Raw genomic sequence first — 20,407 nt, forward strand, 5'->3', positions numbered from 1 at the left:
ACAAAATAAATAAGATAAGTAGACGTACGGATAAGTCACAAGATTAGGGAGTAGTTCCGGCAACAAATTACGAGGGTTAATTTTAGATGAAACGCAACTCTAACACGTCACCTCGCGTGACCCCGGGAAGAGATGTTGCTTTCCTCTGACAACCCTAATTACGCCAATCAAATTCTGAAGTAGTGCAGGGGAAAGTGATCACGACGAGACACCGAAATTCATTCTCAATTTGCGAATCTCTGATTGCGAGTCTATATTACTTACAAGTACAGGAAGGATTGTTTCCACTGAGAGAAACCGAACAATTGGACCCTAGTAAGGCCATTGTCAAAGGAACGCCATTTATCGTTTGATTTACTATAAATTGGCATTTGCAACGATTTTTTAATAGTCGAGCATCCTCCTGGCTGTTGTAGGAATTTTGTAGGAACGGTAACAGTATTTATAACAAAGGTTTCTATCATGTTGGAATAGTTAGGTTACCTTTTTGGTATGACCAACACTCGTTGCACGTTGTTGTTAATTAGTTTACGTTTAGTAGCTGCAACAGTAACACTAGTACAACCGTTTACCATTGCGGTTTGGTTAAATCAACTTCCAATTTGTCCCGAACGTTACTAAAAACTTAGTCCGAATTAGTTTCGACGGCACCGATAGATGGCGAGGCTTTCTCGCAAATGATGCGTGTCGCTCATATTTCATTATGGGCGCAAAACGTGTGATGCTTATTTTAAATACTTTTAAAACGATTATAACGTATTCGGCAGATAATACTTAAAAAATACTTGTATTAAAATGAAACGAAATGTTTCGTATATCTGATAGGAAAATATTATGAAAACACACGGAGCTAATATTATGTAAATACCATAGAAATAATATTCTAAAGTAAACGTTTTGCAAATATTTCAAATGTCTNAGAGATAATATTCAAAAGTGAACGTTTTGCAAATATTTCAAATGTCTGCTATATATTTACAAAATGTACGATATTCGTTAAATATATAGAAAACATAGGACAAATATTTTGTGCTACTAGGGATTTGTCGTGATTTTTGTTATCAAACGAAGTGACCAACAGTCAACGTAAAGTAAAAAATGTAGTTTTTAATATATGTTTATCAATGAACAAATATAGTTTTGATACATGTTTACAAATGATTAAAACCAAATATGTGATCGAGGCTATCAGCAAATATTTTAGATGTCTTCGAATGAAATCTGCGAAAAGTCTCAAATAATCTGCCGCTTGAGATATTTATCAAAGAGTACAATAAATATTTATAAATTATTCTGTGCTCCCAGGATTGCCACGTTACATATGCTGGCTGGTTGTAATTAACAATTTAAATATGCTATTTGTATTCAGTAGAACATTTAACGGCATCTGTGTGTTCGACTTACATTACTAACTATTAAGCACACCATGTTAGTTACATAACACTGGAATAACATGAGTTATAACGAATATTATTCAAAAGATGTATTAATATCATACAACGTGGAATTATTACCGTTCGGTAACACTGTAGAGGAAGATGGAAAGAATTGGAGAGTATTCTTTGAATTCAGCTCACTCTTAAGAATTCACTAATTTCTAACCTCTACGCAGGATCGACGGAGAGGGAATAGCCATTTTCCTCAAGGGCGGTGACAAGTAATTTCCTGGTGGAGGAGGCTCCGATGAAACCTCCAGAGAAAGGACCTACTCCTGACACCTCCTCCTGCACCAGTCATAATTCGCGACATAAAATTAAGTAGGACACACCACGGTACTTGCAGCCAACACGAGAACCGTCTTTTGGGAGAAATTAAAATGTACTGCAATAACCACTCTCCTTTCATTAATATACGGTGAGAAATGTCATGAGGTTAAGGTGAAGGGAAACCTCCCTCAATCAGCCGATTTAAATAAGACACTTTTCTTTAAGGCTACTGGATAAAACTGCCCGAAACTTTGAAACATAACTCGTAAGCACCTAGGAATCATCCTGACACTTTCAAAATTTCGATTCTTGAACAACATTCTTTAACTTAGCCCAGACCAGAACCAAAATCGCGTCCAGCTCTCACATTTCAATCGATACCCAATTATTCAAGGCTCTAATACGAGAAACGAAAGGGTTAGAGCAATTGTACGACTATTTAGAACACTCTGGTAATCGAGAAACTCACATTTGAACGAGATAAACGCAAGAAAAAGTGTCTTTTCCGCTTCTATGCTGAAACGAATATAACGCGAGATCTCGGAGAGGAAATTTAGTTGCCCCTGAAATCACAGATGGCGCAACATGGCACTCTGTACTCACGTAAGGCACCAAGAACCATGAATCCAGGGGATTTCTGGAGTTTTACTTCGATTTCTTTATATTTACTGTACGAAAACGACAGATGGAGTATGCCATTTGGTATAAAATCCGATATAATTCGACACGGCTGTCGATATAAATACGGACGCCGGCAACGTAGGTATCTAGAAGAATATTTTTTACCGACGTAGATCAAATTTTTCAACGTGTTTCGCTTTGACTATGGAACCCTTTCGACATATAGGCGAAATTCATGAAGCATGCCGGCAACATTGGACCTTTAGGCGCTTTTGGTAGCCAAAGAATTAATGTGGCACTGAGAAATTTAATCGATGTCGATAAAAAAAATTCATGTATACCCTTTTCGGTGGTAATGCCATTTTGAAAGCTCAAGCGGTAACATAAGGTAGCACGTCACGTTACCGACATTCATATTTACGTTGAAGTCTGTTACACTCTACGTAGAGAATACGAAATGAGGCGTTTATCATTTCGGTAAAGTAATGATAAAGAAATTGACGTAAAACTGTCGAAATCCAGGAGATTTATAATTTATTATACCCCAATAGTCCAACGGCGCCATCTATGACGTTTTAGCTGCAACTAAATTTTTGCACCAAGAACACGCGTTACCCACGGGATAAGTCGGCATTTTCTTGCAATCATTGGTAAAAGTAATTTCCATATTTTCCCATCTAACTCCATATTATTTACGGTTACGTTGAAGAAACGTTATTACGTTTCTTCAACTGGAATAAATCATTCGTTTGAATGAAACATTTATTGAGTTCAAATGAAGCAATTCATTTGATCACATCAAAGAAATATGGTCAATCGACAAATATGTTTCAATGAAGTATATATGTAGGATCAAATTTCAAGTGTCAGGATTAACATGAACGGTTGGTTTATTAATAAAAAAATTAATATAAAGAAGTTGAATACATTGAAGAGTACGTCTTAAAGATCTCAGGAAAAGGGACTTGACTTTCCCTCCGACTTCGCTCGAGCTCTCCTCAGTTAGAACTAACTCTCATTCGATCATTTTCATCCAGCCTCGCTCTAATTTCTTTCTCACTCAATTCATATTCCTCACTCTCTCATTCCCACACTCATCAATACATTTCTTTGTGCGTCAAAATTCTCACTCACTGAGTCATACAGCCGCTCGCACTTCGCGAACTCTCACCCACGCATAAACGGTATCGCCCATCGAGCTGTCATTTAATCTAAATGCTTCTCACTTCACCCCACAATCATACAAACATTACCTTTCACTCTAACTTCTATTTAGTCTTATTCTTAATCTTTATTGCCTTATTGGCGACACAACTATTCCTATAGCTAAACGCTTTCATCTTTTTTTTCTTCTATTAACTTTATTGGATCGCACAGGACACTGACACTACATATACTCGCTCGACTGTACAAGAAAGAAGAAATAATTTTCATTCAAACAATTCACTTTCAATCAAACGGTACGTTACTTCAGCGTCGAGGTTCTCTTTACGATACACCTGTAGTAACGTAAATCTTCGCAGATCTTGTCGACCCGGATTTCTCTAAGCATGGCGTCGAGGGTTTGAATATCTCGCATGGCACTCTTTACAACTTACGTGCAACTTGAAAGGAACCGAGCACTCCGCCCTGATGTACGTATGTACACAGGGAGAATATCGGAAACGGGGTGTACATGCCCCATGGTACATCTGTATTCATTGTAGGCACGTCCGGGTGCAGAAGGTCTGGCAATATGAAACGTTGAATTTATGTATGAAGTAACTTTATTGTTGTATCTTCCTTTTCTTCCTTTTTCCAACTCCTATTTTTTTCACCTGCGGCCATCCCACGAGTTTATATTATTTTTATATGCGCACGTACGTAGAGTTACACCCCTACCCCCCAACACGGTAAAGTAAGAATAATATAATCGTTACCTAATGTTTGTAACGTGTAACGTTACATACAAATAATACATATACGTAAGATTTGTATTGCCGTTTCCTACACACATGTGTAACATCGTTAAAATACGAATAACGCAACGTATACATAACATGTTACATGTTACGTTAATATTATGTAACTGCAATGTTAATAATGTTATGTTACCGGACGGTAATAATTCGACGTTATATGATATCAATGTATTTTTTGAGTAATGTTTGTTATATATCATGTTATTCTAGTGTTATCGGTGAGTAGTAGTAGAAAATAATTTGTAAATATTTATTTTTGTAATCTTTACTAAATATCTCCAACGACAAATATTTTAGGATGTCTCGTAGATTTCACTCGAAGATATCTAAAATATTTGTTGATAATCTCAATGGTATATTTAGTTGTAATAATTTAGAAACACGTGTCCAAATTATATTTTATAATTTTTGTAATTATCGGACACTTTATTTGGTATCAAAAACCACAATAAATTTATGCAACATTCCTGTTCCTCTATTTTATTATGGGAGCAAAACGTGTGACTTTGATTTTACACATTTTTAAAACATCTATAATATATTCCGCAGATAATATTTAAAAAACACTTATATTAAAATGAAACGAAATATTTCGTATATCTATAAGAAAAATATTATGAAAACATATGCTAATGTTATCGGAATATTATAAAAATAATATTCTAAAGTAAATGTTTTGCAAATATTTCAAATGTCTGTTAAATATTTATAAAATGCACAATATTCGTTAAATATATAGAAAATATATGACAAATACTTCGCATTACTACGGACGTTTCGTTTCATCGAATAGCCAAAAACGAACGTTTGTTCATTTTTTCATGTTTTTACTTCTATTATTTTTATTACGTTCTTTTTACTATGCTACTCTGGTTATTGAAACCTCCTACCTACGTGATCCCATATGTTGCCTTGCAATAAGTTTACGACTACCACAATTCTGGTTTGCCTGACCTTTCTTTTTATTCTGCGTATCTTAGAGTCTATTATTTATGTAAAGAAACCAGCGCGCTGTCGATGAAAAATGATTTTGCAGCATATTGAAAGGCAAAAGAAATTCACGATAGAATGGAAGCTACCTACGTGATCCCATATGTTGCCTTGCAATAAGTTTACGACTACCACAATTCTGGTTTGCCTGACCTTTCTTTTTATTCTGCGTATCTTAGAAAATATCCAAAGTCTATTATTTATGTAAAAAAACCAGCGCGCTGTCGATGAAAAATGATTTTGCAGCATATTGAAGGGCAAAAGAAATTCACGATAGAATGGAAGCGGCCGTAAAACGTCGTAGTAACGTCAGCCATCGACTGAGCAGATATTACAGCTACGTGAGAGGTATTACAATGGGCTGTCGTGGAACACGGACGCGTTATAAAATGCAGTTTCGTGCGTTTGGAGTTGCGTTTGCTGCCGCAGAGTCGTAACCCATTTACGTCGCATCTACCCTCACGGTTCTTCGTTAACACATTCGCTTCTCTCTGTCAGTTTATCCCACCGTGTTTCATTTCCTGCTCTACTATTTTCATTCATCCGGAATAGCGGAACTTCGGTTTTCCCCACTTCTCGATTGGCAAATCACGCTTACCCCGGGTTTTTTACCAACCTCGGTTAAATCATTGCTTACTTAAGGTTAAGCGAAACACGTCGAGAAATTTCGTCGACGTCGGTAAAGAAGATTCTTCTAAGTACCTACGTTGTCGATGCGATATTTATATCGACAGTCGTGTGGAATTATAACACATGAAATATTCACCCAGTCCTAACATTGATGATAGGTTAGGTTACCTTTTGGGGGAACGTCTTCCCGTAATCAAGAAGTCACGAACAAGTATAAGGAGATACAACGCCAAGTATCGAAAGCGTCTCCGCTGGAAGGATCCAAGATCTTTAGATTTTTTCTCATCTAGGGCCGAGGCGCCTTCTCGATGAAATTTTATAATTAAAAATTATCGTCTGCTAGCGGGTTCGCTAGTCTTAATCGCGTTAAAAAAAAAAAAATCGAACTCTATACATCAGGCAGGGAGTTTCACTTCACTTTGCGTACCTTAAAGTGAAGTGACACCCGTCGAGGAACTCGATCGACGTCGGTAAAGAAGATTTTTCTAAATGCCTACGTTGCCGACGTTCCTTTTTATATTGACAGCTGTGTCGAATTATATTGAGCATTGTACTAAATGGCATACTCCACCTGTCGTTTTCGTACAATAATTAAACAGAAATCCAAGTAAAACTCCAGAAATCCCCTGGATTCATCGTTTTTGGTGCCTTACGTGACTACAGAGTGCCATGTTGCGCCATCTGTGATTTCAGGGGCAACTAAATTTTCACTCGGAGTCCTCATTTTCTGGTTTGTGCTAACTTAGAAAATTTGTCTCATAAATCCAAATTTTAAGTGTGTCAGGACAATTCTCAAACGATCACGAGGCATGTGTCAAAGTTTCGGACAGTTTGGTCCAATACCCTTAAAAAAAATATGATATTCGAATCGACCGAAATGATTTAGTGACGTAGGATTGGAGTTCCCTCATTTTCCGCAAGTAGCGCTCATGTCGTTAGATCCGAGAAAACTGATATCCCGATTCTGGGGCCACTTTCTGAGGAATCGACCATATGGCATCATGTCTCATTATACTATTTCATGGCTAATAGTCTACTTCTATCTTGATACCTGATGACAGGCATAGAATTCGCGATGACAGTTAATGCTTGATTTGATCGGAGAGGCGGTGATGAAATAAAGATAAAAATGAGAATAAAGCAGATTCGCGCTTACAAAAGACCCTTTAGGCGACCCAGCCTCATGACTGCGAGTGAAACCTTCGCCCCTTGGGGATAACAAAATAAAGGTAAAAATGAAAATGAAGATGGTCCGAGCCTGCCCGATTTCTCGATAATAGAAGCTTTGGAGAAACTGCCGATACGTTACCGGAAATTTCTCATCGTACTTGACATAACTTACCGCGTTTAATACCGTACCTAGAAGGCCCGACCACAAGGGCCGAGGAGCCCTCCACCCGCTGAATGGAGTTACCGCCGCCTCTAAGGGCGAGCCCGAGACTTCTCTGAGTGCCCTGGGCAAAGGGCTTCAAAATCAGTTAGGCACTTACCAGAAGCACTTTCATTCAAACCGATGGCATGTGACATTTATGTCGCGTTCGGTTTCGCGGCAACCTACAGGAATCAGAGCGCGATGTTCTTTTATGGTAATACGAAAGGCACTGAGAAGTTTAATCGACGTCGAAAAATAAAATTCACGTATACCCTTTTCGGTGGTAATGCCATTTTGAAAACTCAAGTGATAACATAAACTGACGCATCAGGTTCCCATCATGCATATTGAAGTTGAAGTCCGTTATACTCTATATTGAGAATTATACGAAATGAAACGTTCCATGCGTCATTTCAATAAAATAATAACGTTTAGCTGCAACTAAATTTTTCCTCTAAAAACATGTGTTAGCCCCGGAACAAGTCTTGCAATCGTTTGTTGAAAGTATTTTCTATATTTCCCCATCTGACTCGATAATATTCCATTTTTATGGAATTTTAAATTGTTCCCGAAACTCTTCATTTTTTATTCTGAGCCTTCATGAAGCATAAAATATCAAGAACATCCACGGATCACGCCATGTAGGTTCTAGTCCATGATAAATGAATACATTTTTTTATAAAAAAAATTTCTTGAGTCTCAGGATCTACCTTAGGACTTCTATGTTGCCACTAGGAAAGTATAGTAAACGTAGGAATATAGTAACCGTTGCTAGATTTCTTAGTTCAGAAAAGAAGTTAATGTCACAATAATAAGTATCCGCGTCCTTTTTGACCCATGAAAACTAGTTAAAATGTAATCAATTTACCTAGATTTTTCTGTCAGTGGAGGAAAATGTATTTTCTGACCACGTAAATTACGATCGCGTATAAAAACTGCCGCGTGTTATAATTTCCAACGTAAAAAAGAGACTAAAAAAGTACCGCGTAAATTGAGGGTGGGGTGTAATTTATAAAAGGAGGCATCGCGTATGAAAAGTGCAATCATTCATTGTTAGCTGACTGGTGGCTTTCGCCGTTCTTCCACATTTTGCTCTTTTGGATCGCGATCACGTTTCGCGGTAGGTCGAGTTTTATGGTCGGCCCGGTTTCATCGTCCAGGGAAATCCCAGCCCATAAACCAAGTACACCATCGGCATCCGGCAATATAGTTCAAGAGAGGTGGGCGCGTTCGTTGGCGAGGTGCTTGGAAATTGTTCCTACTTCCGTCTTCCCTGCAGATCTCATACGGTCTTTCTTGTACACGGAAAAAAAAGGAATGGGCTGGAAAACCACAATTGCGGTAATCGTAACCCTCTTGCAAGGCTACGTACGAGAAAATCTTGGCAGAAAGTCGTAGTAACCAGCGTAACACGGTAAAAAGAACATAGGAAGGGTTACTTCATCATTTGGTCAATGTAACTACAAGGAACGACTTCTTCCAACATTGTGCATAGTTGGAAACATCCATTTAAACATTTACCATAGACATAAAATATTCAATTATTATGATTACGAACGCTATACTTACGTTTCTGTCAGGGTTCTCATACATTTCTACCTCAAGCAGTAAAATATCATTTGATGCTCAGAAATATGGTTTCTCGATGATCACTTCCCTTTTCCTTCTTCTTCGGGGAAGATGTAGAGTCAATGTATCGTAAACGTAAGGAATGGTAATGGGTCTTATATGCACCCGAACAGTCTGCATCGCCGGCAAGAAGTTTTGCCACCTGGCGGCGCTGTCGAAACTAATCGGGCCAAACAATTGTTTCTGGGATCACGTAGGCAAATTTAAAATAACCTTGCAACGGGGATAACCTTACTATAATACGTGGTTACAGCTCCCAGATAAACCTTACATTTTCCTGTGCGTATTGTAACCTATTGTATTCAATATTACCATTTCAAATGGTGATCACTCCTGCACCCTTTAGGCGCAGCGCCATGGATACAGTACCTATTCGCAAGGTTACATTTCCCATTCCACGTGGGAAATTTCACCATTTATGTGGTTTTACTTCCCACAATATTTTAACCATGTCCCTATAGTATTTTTACCCAAATAATTTTTTTCGTGTACACGGGAAAGAAAGATTGGTCAGGAAAACCACAATTGTCGTAATCGTAACCCTATTGTAAGATAACAATACGAATCAAAATTGTCAGAAAGTTGTAGTAACCATCATGACATATTATAAAGAACATAGGAAGGGTTACTTCATCGTTTAGCCTATGTAACTACTAGTCGGACCGTATACGCATAATTCAATTTTAATTCACTAATTCACTCAAGACCATCCGTAATTAGTGGGAACTAAATATTGTCCCCGAAAACACTTGCGACATATCTATACCATGCATTGCAAATGTCCGTTCTTCCCTTTCTATTATCGAATGTGTACATTTGCGTTACTCATCGTACGAATGTGACAATACCGAAAATGAGCTGATTCTCTTCTTGCCCACATGGTTTATTAGAAATTTTATTCTTTCTCGTGGAGTATTTGTAGAATCACATTTCCAACTCCTCCAGGCTCGAAAAATGGGAGTTTAGTAGTATCTCGCTCAAGCTCGAACGCGCAAAGCCTCTCTCATTACTTTTGTTAGCCCTACAAATGTCATGCTTCGAATGTATTTTACTCGAACTTTTCCCGAGTTTCTTGATATTTATAGCGGGATCAACCCTTTCTCCATCGGTACGGAAACTCTTTCACCTTATCTACGTTTGCGGTATCCTCGTATAACGTTAAGCTGTAGAGAACAGGACAACGACACCATTCATGTTTACGAGAAATCCGGAAGTAACGCCACGTCGAAGGGAAATCCCCTATCTATAATACGATATCCCGGTTTAAACGATACCTTCCCTTTAAGGTGAAATGAAACACCCTTCAAATCAGTCGATTCGAATACAACACTTTTTTTTAAGGGTATTAGACCAAAATGTCCGAAACTTTGACACATCCCTCCTGATCATCTAAGAATTGTCCTGACACATTCAAAATTTGGATTTTTCAAAAGAATTTTTTAACTCAGCCCAGACCAGAACCAAAATGGCGTCGATCTCTCATATTTCGATCAGTATATAATTATCGAAAGCTCTGATATGAGAATCGAAAGGGTCAGGACAATTTTACGACAATTTAGAACACTTTGATAGTCGATAAACTCACATTTGAACGGGATAAGGGCAAAAAAGTGTTGTATACGCTTCTATGCTAAAACGATGGTAATACGAGGTCTCGGAGTGAAAATTTAATTGACCTGGAAATCACAGATGGCGCAGGGGGTCCCTCTGCAGTCAATTAGGGCCCCAGAAAGCACGAATCCAGAGGATTTCTGAAATTTTACTTCGATTTCTTTGTAATTACTGTACGATAACGACAGGTGGAGTATGCCATTTGGTACAATACCCAATATAATTCGGTATAGCTGTCGATATAAAAACGAACGTCGGGAACGTAGGCATTTAGAAAAATCTTCTTCTTCGACGTTGATCAAATTCCTCGACGTGTTTCACTTCACCTTAAGGCGATATGGAAGTGGGATCGGAGTGATCAAATCGTTTATGAAACTTTTCTCAGAGCTGGGGGTACCGAATCGTTTTAAATCTTACAATGTGAATATAGAGGCTACAATGAAGGTCCCGACGCCCATAAAATTTCAATTTCTTTATAGCAATTTTAACCATTTTTATCCAAAATGAAAATTCCCGAGTTTCAGGACCTACATTAGGGTCTCTTTATTTATGTAGTAAAATTTGAAACAAATTGGTACACTTAGTTCGGAAAATAATTGCACAAACGATTGACTCCTCAGATGCCACGTTCGTATTCACATTCACATTTCTTTAACCCTTTCACTGCCAACTACGAGATATCTCGAAGTTTGCGCTACAAGTTTAGGTCGATTGCAATTGGTCACGGAATACGTTTATAGCCGTTTGTGTTAGGTATTATCAGAAAAGATGAACAAAAATTGTATATAATATTTTTTGTTAAACAACGCGTTTAATATCACTTTTTGTTATCAAAATAATATTATTTAGTCCTGCTCTGTCTAGCAGATATGGAGTACTTTATACTTCTTCTACATATTGTTGTATTAGTTTTTGTTGAGAAAGTTTGTTGTTTTAGAATGTATAAATTTATTGCGTAATATGCGTACACATATTGCAGACGTTTCATGCAGCATGGAGTGCAACTTGTTTGTAAATCGATTTTTCTCTTTATACGATGATCATGAATTTCTCTCTGGGCAGCTTGACATTAGGATGAAAAAACTGCCGTTTTGCCATAATATAGCCGTGGCCAAAAACCACAACCCAAAAGCGAAATAAATTTCGAAAGTCCCTTTAATTTATAGTCAGTTGCTAAATTAATAGGTAGGGCTTATTTCTTCCTCTACAAAAATTGTATTTAAATGCTAGCAACATTGTTTTTGTTTTTTCTTTCTGGCAAAGACCCTGATAATCAATCCCATCGAGAATGCCTGAAAACCTTTTGGGAAGTTCTCAAGCATTAATACAAGTTTAACGTCATGACCAAAAATTGAAAGACGATACAAAAAGTGCATCCCAAACAAGATTTGGACTGTGATCGTTGTTAAGAGGGATTCCACTAAATGCTAAGAGAATTTTGTGGAATTGTCTAAAATATAATCTTTGTTAAGCAAATGTTGCGCAATATGTTACAATTTTTTTTATTTATTCCAGCAGAATACTTATTTCATATAACGAACATCAATAATAATTCACGCATCCGCTATGAATTTCAAAAATATTGTTTTAATCACTTGGCCACTTTTATATATAGTGCATCGTGTTGTCTCCATAGAATCCTGCTACGTGATCAATGTCTATCAAGCACCCCATTTTTGAAAAACAATTTTGATAAATAAAATTGACACATGTGCATCGTGTTGTCTTCATAGAATTCTGCTACGTGATCAATGTCTATCAAGCACCCCATTTTGAAAAACAATTTTAATAAATAAAAGTGACACAACACTAATCCATATTTCCAGATTGGACGCTCTCCTTTATCTTCAAAGTGCAATAAAGGAGGCTCAGAAAGATATATGATGAAATTTCGCTATTGAAATATGTTCTTTAATTGGAATTTTAATGGCTTCTCTACAATAATGTCTCAAAAGAGAGGCGCGAGGAGGATCTCTTTCATTCGCTGTCTTTTGACGACTAACAAAGACATCTTTTAACCGCGAAATGGAGGTACTACCTAAACGTCTATTTCTCACGAAGTCACTTTGAGCTGTCGTTACCTTCTGTGAACACCGTGCACTCCCTGAGAGCACGTAATAACGCCCAGACGCGCGAATTATACCCTGGGGATTAGAATCTGTGAATATGCAATTCCCTTAGTCGACATCCTCGTCGCACCTAATGGTTATCTGGAATCCACCCCGGCTCCGGTTGGAAAATCTATACCATTTTTAAGAGGATATGAAAGGTGCTAAGGGATTTAATCGACGGTGATAAAGTGAAATTCGTCTATACCCTTTTTGGTGATAATGCCATTTTGAATACTCAAGTGGGAACATAAGCTGGCGCGTCCCATTACCGACATTTTTATTTATGTTCAAGTCTTTTACGGTCCACGTTGAGAATTATACGAACTGAAGCGTTCCATATGTCATTTCAGTAAAATAATGGTAAAAAGATCGACGTAAACCTGTGGAAATCTTGGGAATTCATGACTGTTTATGTTTTGATGGATCAACGTCGCCATCTGTGACGTTTAGCTGCAACTAATTTTTTGCACTAAAAACACGCGTTACTCTCGGGATAAGCCAGTATCGTTGTAAAAGTACTTTCCATATTTCCCCATCTGACTCTGTAATATTCCATTTCTAGTGTATTCTAAATTGTTCGAGCTACCCAGGCACCGCGGAACGTGAAATATCCGTAAATTAATCGTATATAAATGTTTAGTGACTGATTATTGAGTGATTATATACATGCGTGTGTGGATGATAGACGATATACATTTGCTAGACCTAATTTAGACGATTAATTTACGTATATTCCACTTCATGGGTTGCCTGGGTAGATCCTGAAACTCCTCATTTTTTATTCTAAGCCTCCAAGAAGCGTAAAACGTCGAAAACGTGCCCGGACCCCACCATGTTGGTTCTAGTCCATGATAAGTAAATCAAATTTTGATTAAAAATGAAATTTTATGAGGTTTAGGACCTATCTTGAGGTCTCCGTGTTCACGTCGTAAAATTTGAAACGATTCGGTACCTCCAATTTGGAGAATACTTTCCCCAACGATTTGACCTCTCATTGTTGAATATATATAGACTGACTCCTTCATATCACCTTAAGGGGATATGAAAGTGACGTCCGAGGGGTCAATCGTTCGTGAAAGTATTCTACGAACTGAGTGTACCAATTTGTTTCAAATTTTACCACATGAATGAGGACACCCGAAGGAAGGTCCTGAAACTCGCGAAATTTCATTTTTGATACAAAACTTTGAAAATAGCTATAAGAAAATTATCGTGACTGTCAGGGCCTTCTTTGTAGCCTCTACATTCAGGTTGTAAGGTTTAAAACGATTATTCGGTACCCTCAAATCAGAGATAAGTTTCATAAACGAGACCTGTTTGATGCCACTTTCACATCGCCTTAAAGACAATCGGGTCTCGAAGAAGTAAATTGTTTTCACTGATTTCCAACTGAATAGCCTCTCGGTTTGTTGTGTTACATTATTTTCACCCAAGTGTTTGTTCGATCGAAAATGGATCGACATCCAGTAAATATTCTTTAATATGATGTGTCTTCAACCTAATGATGTGGTTCATCGAAGATCTAGGTTCTTTAAACGGATTTCACAGATAGTCAACCCGAGTAATTCACTTTGGCCACCGAATACGATTGGACGTGGTCACGTAAACACCTAGAGCCGAACTTCGAGATAGGACAAACCACTAACTGTCCGATCCGAACTTTATGAGCCCTATGGCCGCTCAAATTTGCCAAACGGATTCTCGAATAGTTTCCCGATTTGGACTACTCCCCTGACCAGCTCCATTTTCCTTCCTGCTTGCATCTTCTGCCTGTACCATTGATTTACGGCCATAATTCTTCACACCTGAATTTTCTTCTCTGAACAGTCAGAACCCCAATTTTGAACCAACCACATTTTGGTCAATGTACTCAATATCGTCCATTCGAAGGAGTCGTTGCATAATCATTTCGCAGCCTGGACATCCCCTGATCATTATAGGGCTATCTAGTTATTCTATACCTTACGTCAGCAGACAATTTCTAGAAATATTACACGGTTCCCCACGTCACCCTGACCAGTCCGAACAATAAGCGTAATAGGGAGGTTTTGAAAGCCTCGAAAGGGATGCACAAAATATTTGTCCTATATTTTCAATATATTTAACGAATATCGTACATTTTGTAAATATTTACCAGACATTTGTAATATTTGCAAAACCGTTTACTTTAGAATATTATCTCTATATTATTTATATAATATTAGCTCCATGTGTTTTCATGATATTTTCCTACCAGATATACAAAACATTTCGTTTCATTTTAATACAAGTATTTTTTAAATATTATCTGTCGAATACGTTCTAAACGTTTTGAAAGTATTTAAAATAAAAATCACACGTTTTGCGCCCATAATGAAATAGCGGAACAAAAATATTAGAAAGATTTCTCGCGTTTTTTAGTACCAAATGAAGTGTCCGATAATAGTCATGAAGTAAAAAATGTATTTTTGTTACGTTAATAAATTAAAAAATATTTCTCTATATGTTTATAAATTATTGAAACTTAACATGTCATTGACATTTTCAAGAAATATTTCAGATATCTTCGAATGAAATCTACAAGAAATCTTAAAAAATCTGTCGCTTCAGATATTTAGCAAAGATTACAAAGAAATATTTAGACATTATTCTATACTACTAGGGGTAGGTATTTGAAATACATGCGTCTACTATTGACAATTTTCTTATATTTCGTATATCTCGCAATCTAGGATAATGGCTTATTATAAGACAAATGTGCGTGTATGCCTCAAAATGTATATTTGTTGAAAATCTCAATCATGTATTTAGTTTCAATAATTTAGAAACATGTATCGAAATTATATTTTTTTATATATAAACATATCACAAAAATACATTTTTTACTTTACGATTATTATCAGACACTTCATTTGGTACCCGAAAACACGATCAATTTTCGCAACATTTTCGTTCCGCTATTTTATTATGAGAGCAAAACGTGTAATTTTGCTTTTACGTATTTTTAAAACGTATATATTGTATTCGACAGATAATATTTAAAAAATACATTAAAACGAAACAATTTTTTGTATATTTACAAAAAAAACACGTGGAGCTAATATTCTACAAATATTATACAAATAATGTTCTAAAGTAAATGTTTTGCAAATATTTCAAATGTCTGCTAAGTATTTACAAAATGTAGGATATTTTTTCCTCCGTGGAGGGATAGGAAACACCGTTACCGGGTGTTTGTTGGCCTACCAGTAAAAAGATAATATTTTACGCGCGATATGAGGCAAGACCGATAACGAGAAAGTCCCCGTGGGACCTATTATCTGATACGGTTTAAAAAGCCCCTCTGCGTTTCATAACGACTCGAGGAATATGGGCGAATTAATCGCTCTAGATATTGCATGAGCCTTAACTATTCCTAAAATAATCATTTTAATCCGTTTTACGGTCGTTTCATAGTAATAAACATAAAACTTCATGCACGCAATTATGTTGCACGATTCGACAAACCAATACACTCTCTTCAGACCGTAAAAACTGCTAAAACATTTTCAGTTCATCTTTAATTCAATTTGTTTTTTACAATGAATCGCAAATATTATGATTCATAATAAATAATGGCAACAGAGTAATAATTGTAAAGAGCATGAAATATACATGCATATACCTTTTGCTTTATCTTAAAGTGATATGAAAGGCTCCAAGAAATTTAATTGATGTCGACATATGGGCTGATCCTTTCATAACACCTTAAGGTGATATGAATGTGTGATATATACATAACAAAAAGTGAAAATATTTATAAAACTCTTCTCCAAACTGGGTGTACCGAATTACCTGACACTTTAACGCGTGATTGTAAAGGCCCTCGTGAAATTTCACATTTCGAAAAAAATATTGTACTTATCTCGGACAAGAACCAGAAAAGATATTTTTTTTCGAAAAATAAAATTTCACGAGGGCCTCCATAATCTCGGGTTAAAATTTTAGATAATGTGGTACACCTAGTTTGGAGAAAAGTTTTATTAATATTTTCTCTTTTTGGTATGTATACATCATACTTTCGTATCACCTTAAGGCCTCCGTGTTCCCGTGGTAAGACTCGAAACGAATCGGTACCCCCAATTCGAAGAATACTTTCACGACTGATTCGACTTCTCCAACTAATGTAGGCTGATCCTTTCATGACACCTTAACGATGATAAATTACTGTTGATTTCAGGATACTTTCCGCTTCCTGCGGTTTACTGCCTCGCTTGGATATGCCTGGATGTGCTTTTCTGCACGGCCAGCATAATGCATCTGTGCACCATCAGCGTAGACAGGTACCTCAGTCTGCGCTACCCCATGAAATTCGGTCGCAACAAGACACGTCGACGAGTCACCCTGAAGATCGTTTTCGTGTGGCTTCTCAGCATCGCGATGAGTCTGCCACTTTGCCTCATGTATTCGAAGGTAAGTTGTGTTTCCAGAAACATTTGCACTGGCTAGGGCGAAAACTGTCCTTTAACCCTTTCGTCACGGCAGTTGTTAGGTCCCAACCTAACATTTTATTTTAAGTAATATTAAGAAAGAGACTAAGCAACGCGTCTCGCGCTCCAAAACGCTCCTGGAGACATGCTCTCCCTCGTTTCTTACCTCCCCTTTGTTTATCCGAGTACTTCCGCACCCCAAACTAGATGACAGCCCTGGGAAACGTCAAACATTCAGATTCTCTGGAAAGAGACGCTTTCCACCTGTTTCCCTTTCGACCTGTCCCCAAGCCAATCACATGAGACATTTCCCCTCTCAATCTTAAAAACCCACCAATAAGCATCCTCCTCCGCGCCTAGGAACATCTTAGGTCAGTATAAAAAGGCCCGCTCCGAAGGGCTCGCTCTCTGATCTATCGAAGTTTGAACTGTCTCCATTCTGTAACCTGCGTGCCAGACACCTGTAACTCTGGGCGAACGCCAGTCTCCTTGGGTTGACCAGTCTACGAGTCGTTCCTGTAAACCAAGAGGCATCGAAAATGAAGTGTCTTCGTTACTTTCCTCGACGAGGTCTTTGGCTGGTTTCAACCACCTGGAAGCGAATCCAAAGAACCAACCCACGAGGCCCAGTCCGATCGACATCCTCGGGCAATCGCTATCGCCGCTCCTGAGTAAACGATCCCCGACCTAAGACAGTCCGTTCCGCCAGACCCCACGCCAAAAGGGTGCACATTGCGTGTTGGCAGTCTTCGGCGTTCGAACTTAACGTCTTTTACCTAAACAACGCCTCCTTGACATCCGTTTGTATGTATACTTTCCTTACAAGGAAACATTCCCAAGTGTCCGCCGCCGACCTTACTGATTTTCATGTATATCGAAGAACACAAAAATCTAAGAGACACGTGTTTTTTTTATCTGCAATGGTCCACATTTACGGGGTGAAACAACCCCCGGAAGTTTGGCGAAGATTCGATTTTTATATTAATTTTTGTAGGAGCAGTGAAGGGATTTCGACGAAACTTGGCATAAACGTTTCTGTATAAAGACGGTGAAAACACAATACTGTCCAGGAATGCTACACCACCTCTAGAGGGTAAACTATCCTTCAGGCGAAATTTTTTTGTAATATCTGTTAAACAGACACTCCTACTTAAGTTCCACTTACGCCATGTGATTGGTCACGAGAAATGAGGAAATACGTGTTGTTTGCCTTTTGCCAATAAACATTTATACATCGGTTGAAAAGAATGGATGTAGGTGGTATATGGATATATCCCGACTATCTTTATTGGGTCATATCGTGACCAATTCATTGTACATAAATCCTGTAAACGTGCTAATTCCTCAAAATGTCGTTGGTTTTCATAACATGGAATTATTTATCAATAAATTAAAAAAACAGTTTAAGTGACTGAAATTGTTTCGCAACAGATTCGATGACGATATGACCCAATAAAGATAATCGGGATATACCCATGTACCACCTACATCCATTGTTTTCAAACGATGTATAAATGTTTATTGGCAAAAAGCAAAAAACACGTATTTCCTCAGTTTTCGTGGGCAGTCACATGGCGTAAGTGAAACTTAAGTAGGAGTGCTTGTTTAATAGATAACAATATTGTTATAGCATAACATATTGTTTTCACCGTCTTTATACAGAATACGTTTATGCCAAGTTTCGTCGAAATCCCTTCACTGCTCCTACGAAAATTGATATAAAAATCGAATTTTCGCCAAACTTCCAGGGGTTGTTTCACCCCTTAAATGTGGACTATTGCAGATACAAAAAAATACGTGTCTCTTAGATTTTTGTGTTCTTCACCATATATGAATATCAATAAGATCGACGGCGGACACTTGGGAATATTTCCTTGTAAGTGTTAAATAATAAGTGTTTTGTATTATTCCATTATTCAATTTCCAAATAAAAGTCTAACCTTGAACTTTTAAAAAATTAAAAGTTATCCCAATCGCTGATCTTCTTGTCTCGTTTCGATGGCCAAAATGTGTTACGGGTGTTCAAAATATACTTTCAGCGTGGTTAATCCAATACGGGTCGATACAATCAAATGATACTCTACGGATATGACAGAAATTGTTACGAAAGGGTTAAGGGGATGTTAAAGTGGCATCTGAGGGATCAATCGTTCATGAAACTTTTCTCCGAACTGAGGGTACCGAATCGTTTCAAACTGTACAACGCGAATACGGAGGCTATAAGAAAGTTCCTAACACCCATGAAATTTCAATTATTAAAAATTTGTTTATAGATATTTCTCAAAATTTGCATAAAATGAAGTTTCAAGGGTGTTCGGACCTTCCTTATAGCGTCTATATTCACATTGTAAAGGTTCATCACTTTCACATCCCCTTAAGAGTAAGAAATTAATGATATTTAATTGCCACAGCTGAAACGAAAACATGATTAAAATTATACTTTTTGCTGAAAATACTTGAAACTTTAATTAGTCGTTATTCTAACGTAATAAACTTATTTTACAATAATTCAGCGCATTTATTCCCACTATTTCAAGGTATTACATTTTACCGGCCATCGTGTAATTACATCCGATGGGGCACTTTGGTAGACAGTTTCGAAATGAAGTCTGTCAAGAATTATATATATTTGTAGAACACCCAAACCTACTGCAGTGGAAAGGAAATTGAATGGCTCGAAAAACCAAGTGGAAACTGCACAGGAGGTGGAATAAGATCGATCGGTATGATTAAATGCAGCGAAGTGTATAATTAATGCATTTCCGTTATCGATTTCTGCAAGGGTTACTATCGGCTTCAACCGAGGAGGAAACCACTTCCCATTAAGGGTTCGTTAAATTTATGTCCTCAAAGTGTTGCATCCGCGCAAATATGAGCGGCCATTCCGCGTCCGTCGATTTCCTCGGTACACCGGTACACCGGTACACCGGTACACCGGTACACCGGTACACGTACAAGTGTACGAGCGGCTCGAAACTCGATTCTCGTCTTACATTTAATTTCCTTGCTTGGCGCGAATCGGCATTATTAATTACGCCGAGGCTGGAACTTAGGAATTAGTCGTCCGGGGAATAATTCGCGTAATCAGTGCGCACTCGTCCTGGAAATTCGCGGAAGAGACCGCCGTTCCTGGAGAGAAATTATGCCGGGGCTGTGCCCATTTCGCGTTCCCGGTAATTTCATTAAATATTCGTTTGCCGGCAGAAAATTCTGCGGAGATGCTCTCGCTGACAAATCTGAAACACTTTCAACGACTCTTACATTTTTTCTTTCAACGGGCGAGCCGACAAAACCAGGAAACGTGGTCAGAGCTGACTTTCAAGGACAC

General features: G+C 37.7%; 1 protein-coding gene across 1 annotated transcript in view; it reads left to right on the forward strand.

The window, feature by feature from the left end:
• The window catches only part of LOC105697795 (5-hydroxytryptamine receptor 2A-like), a gene marked incomplete at its 3' end in the record, with an annotated part of 93,958 nt that extends 76,896 nt beyond the window's left edge, over positions 1 to 17,062 (forward strand). The window contains exon 2 of the mRNA XM_023432445.1: positions 16,830 to 17,062. Within this exon, the coding sequence (XP_023288213.1) occupies positions 16,830 to 17,062 (233 nt within the window). The remainder of the gene's footprint in view (positions 1 to 16,829) is intronic.
• Positions 17,063 to 20,407: the final 3,345 nt, after the last annotated feature.

This window comes from Orussus abietinus, unplaced genomic scaffold (genome assembly GCF_000612105.2).
Source record: "Orussus abietinus isolate OABI.00-Male unplaced genomic scaffold, Oabi_2.0 scaffold178, whole genome shotgun sequence".
In the NCBI taxonomy this organism is placed as follows: domain Eukaryota; kingdom Metazoa; phylum Arthropoda; class Insecta; order Hymenoptera; family Orussidae; genus Orussus; species Orussus abietinus.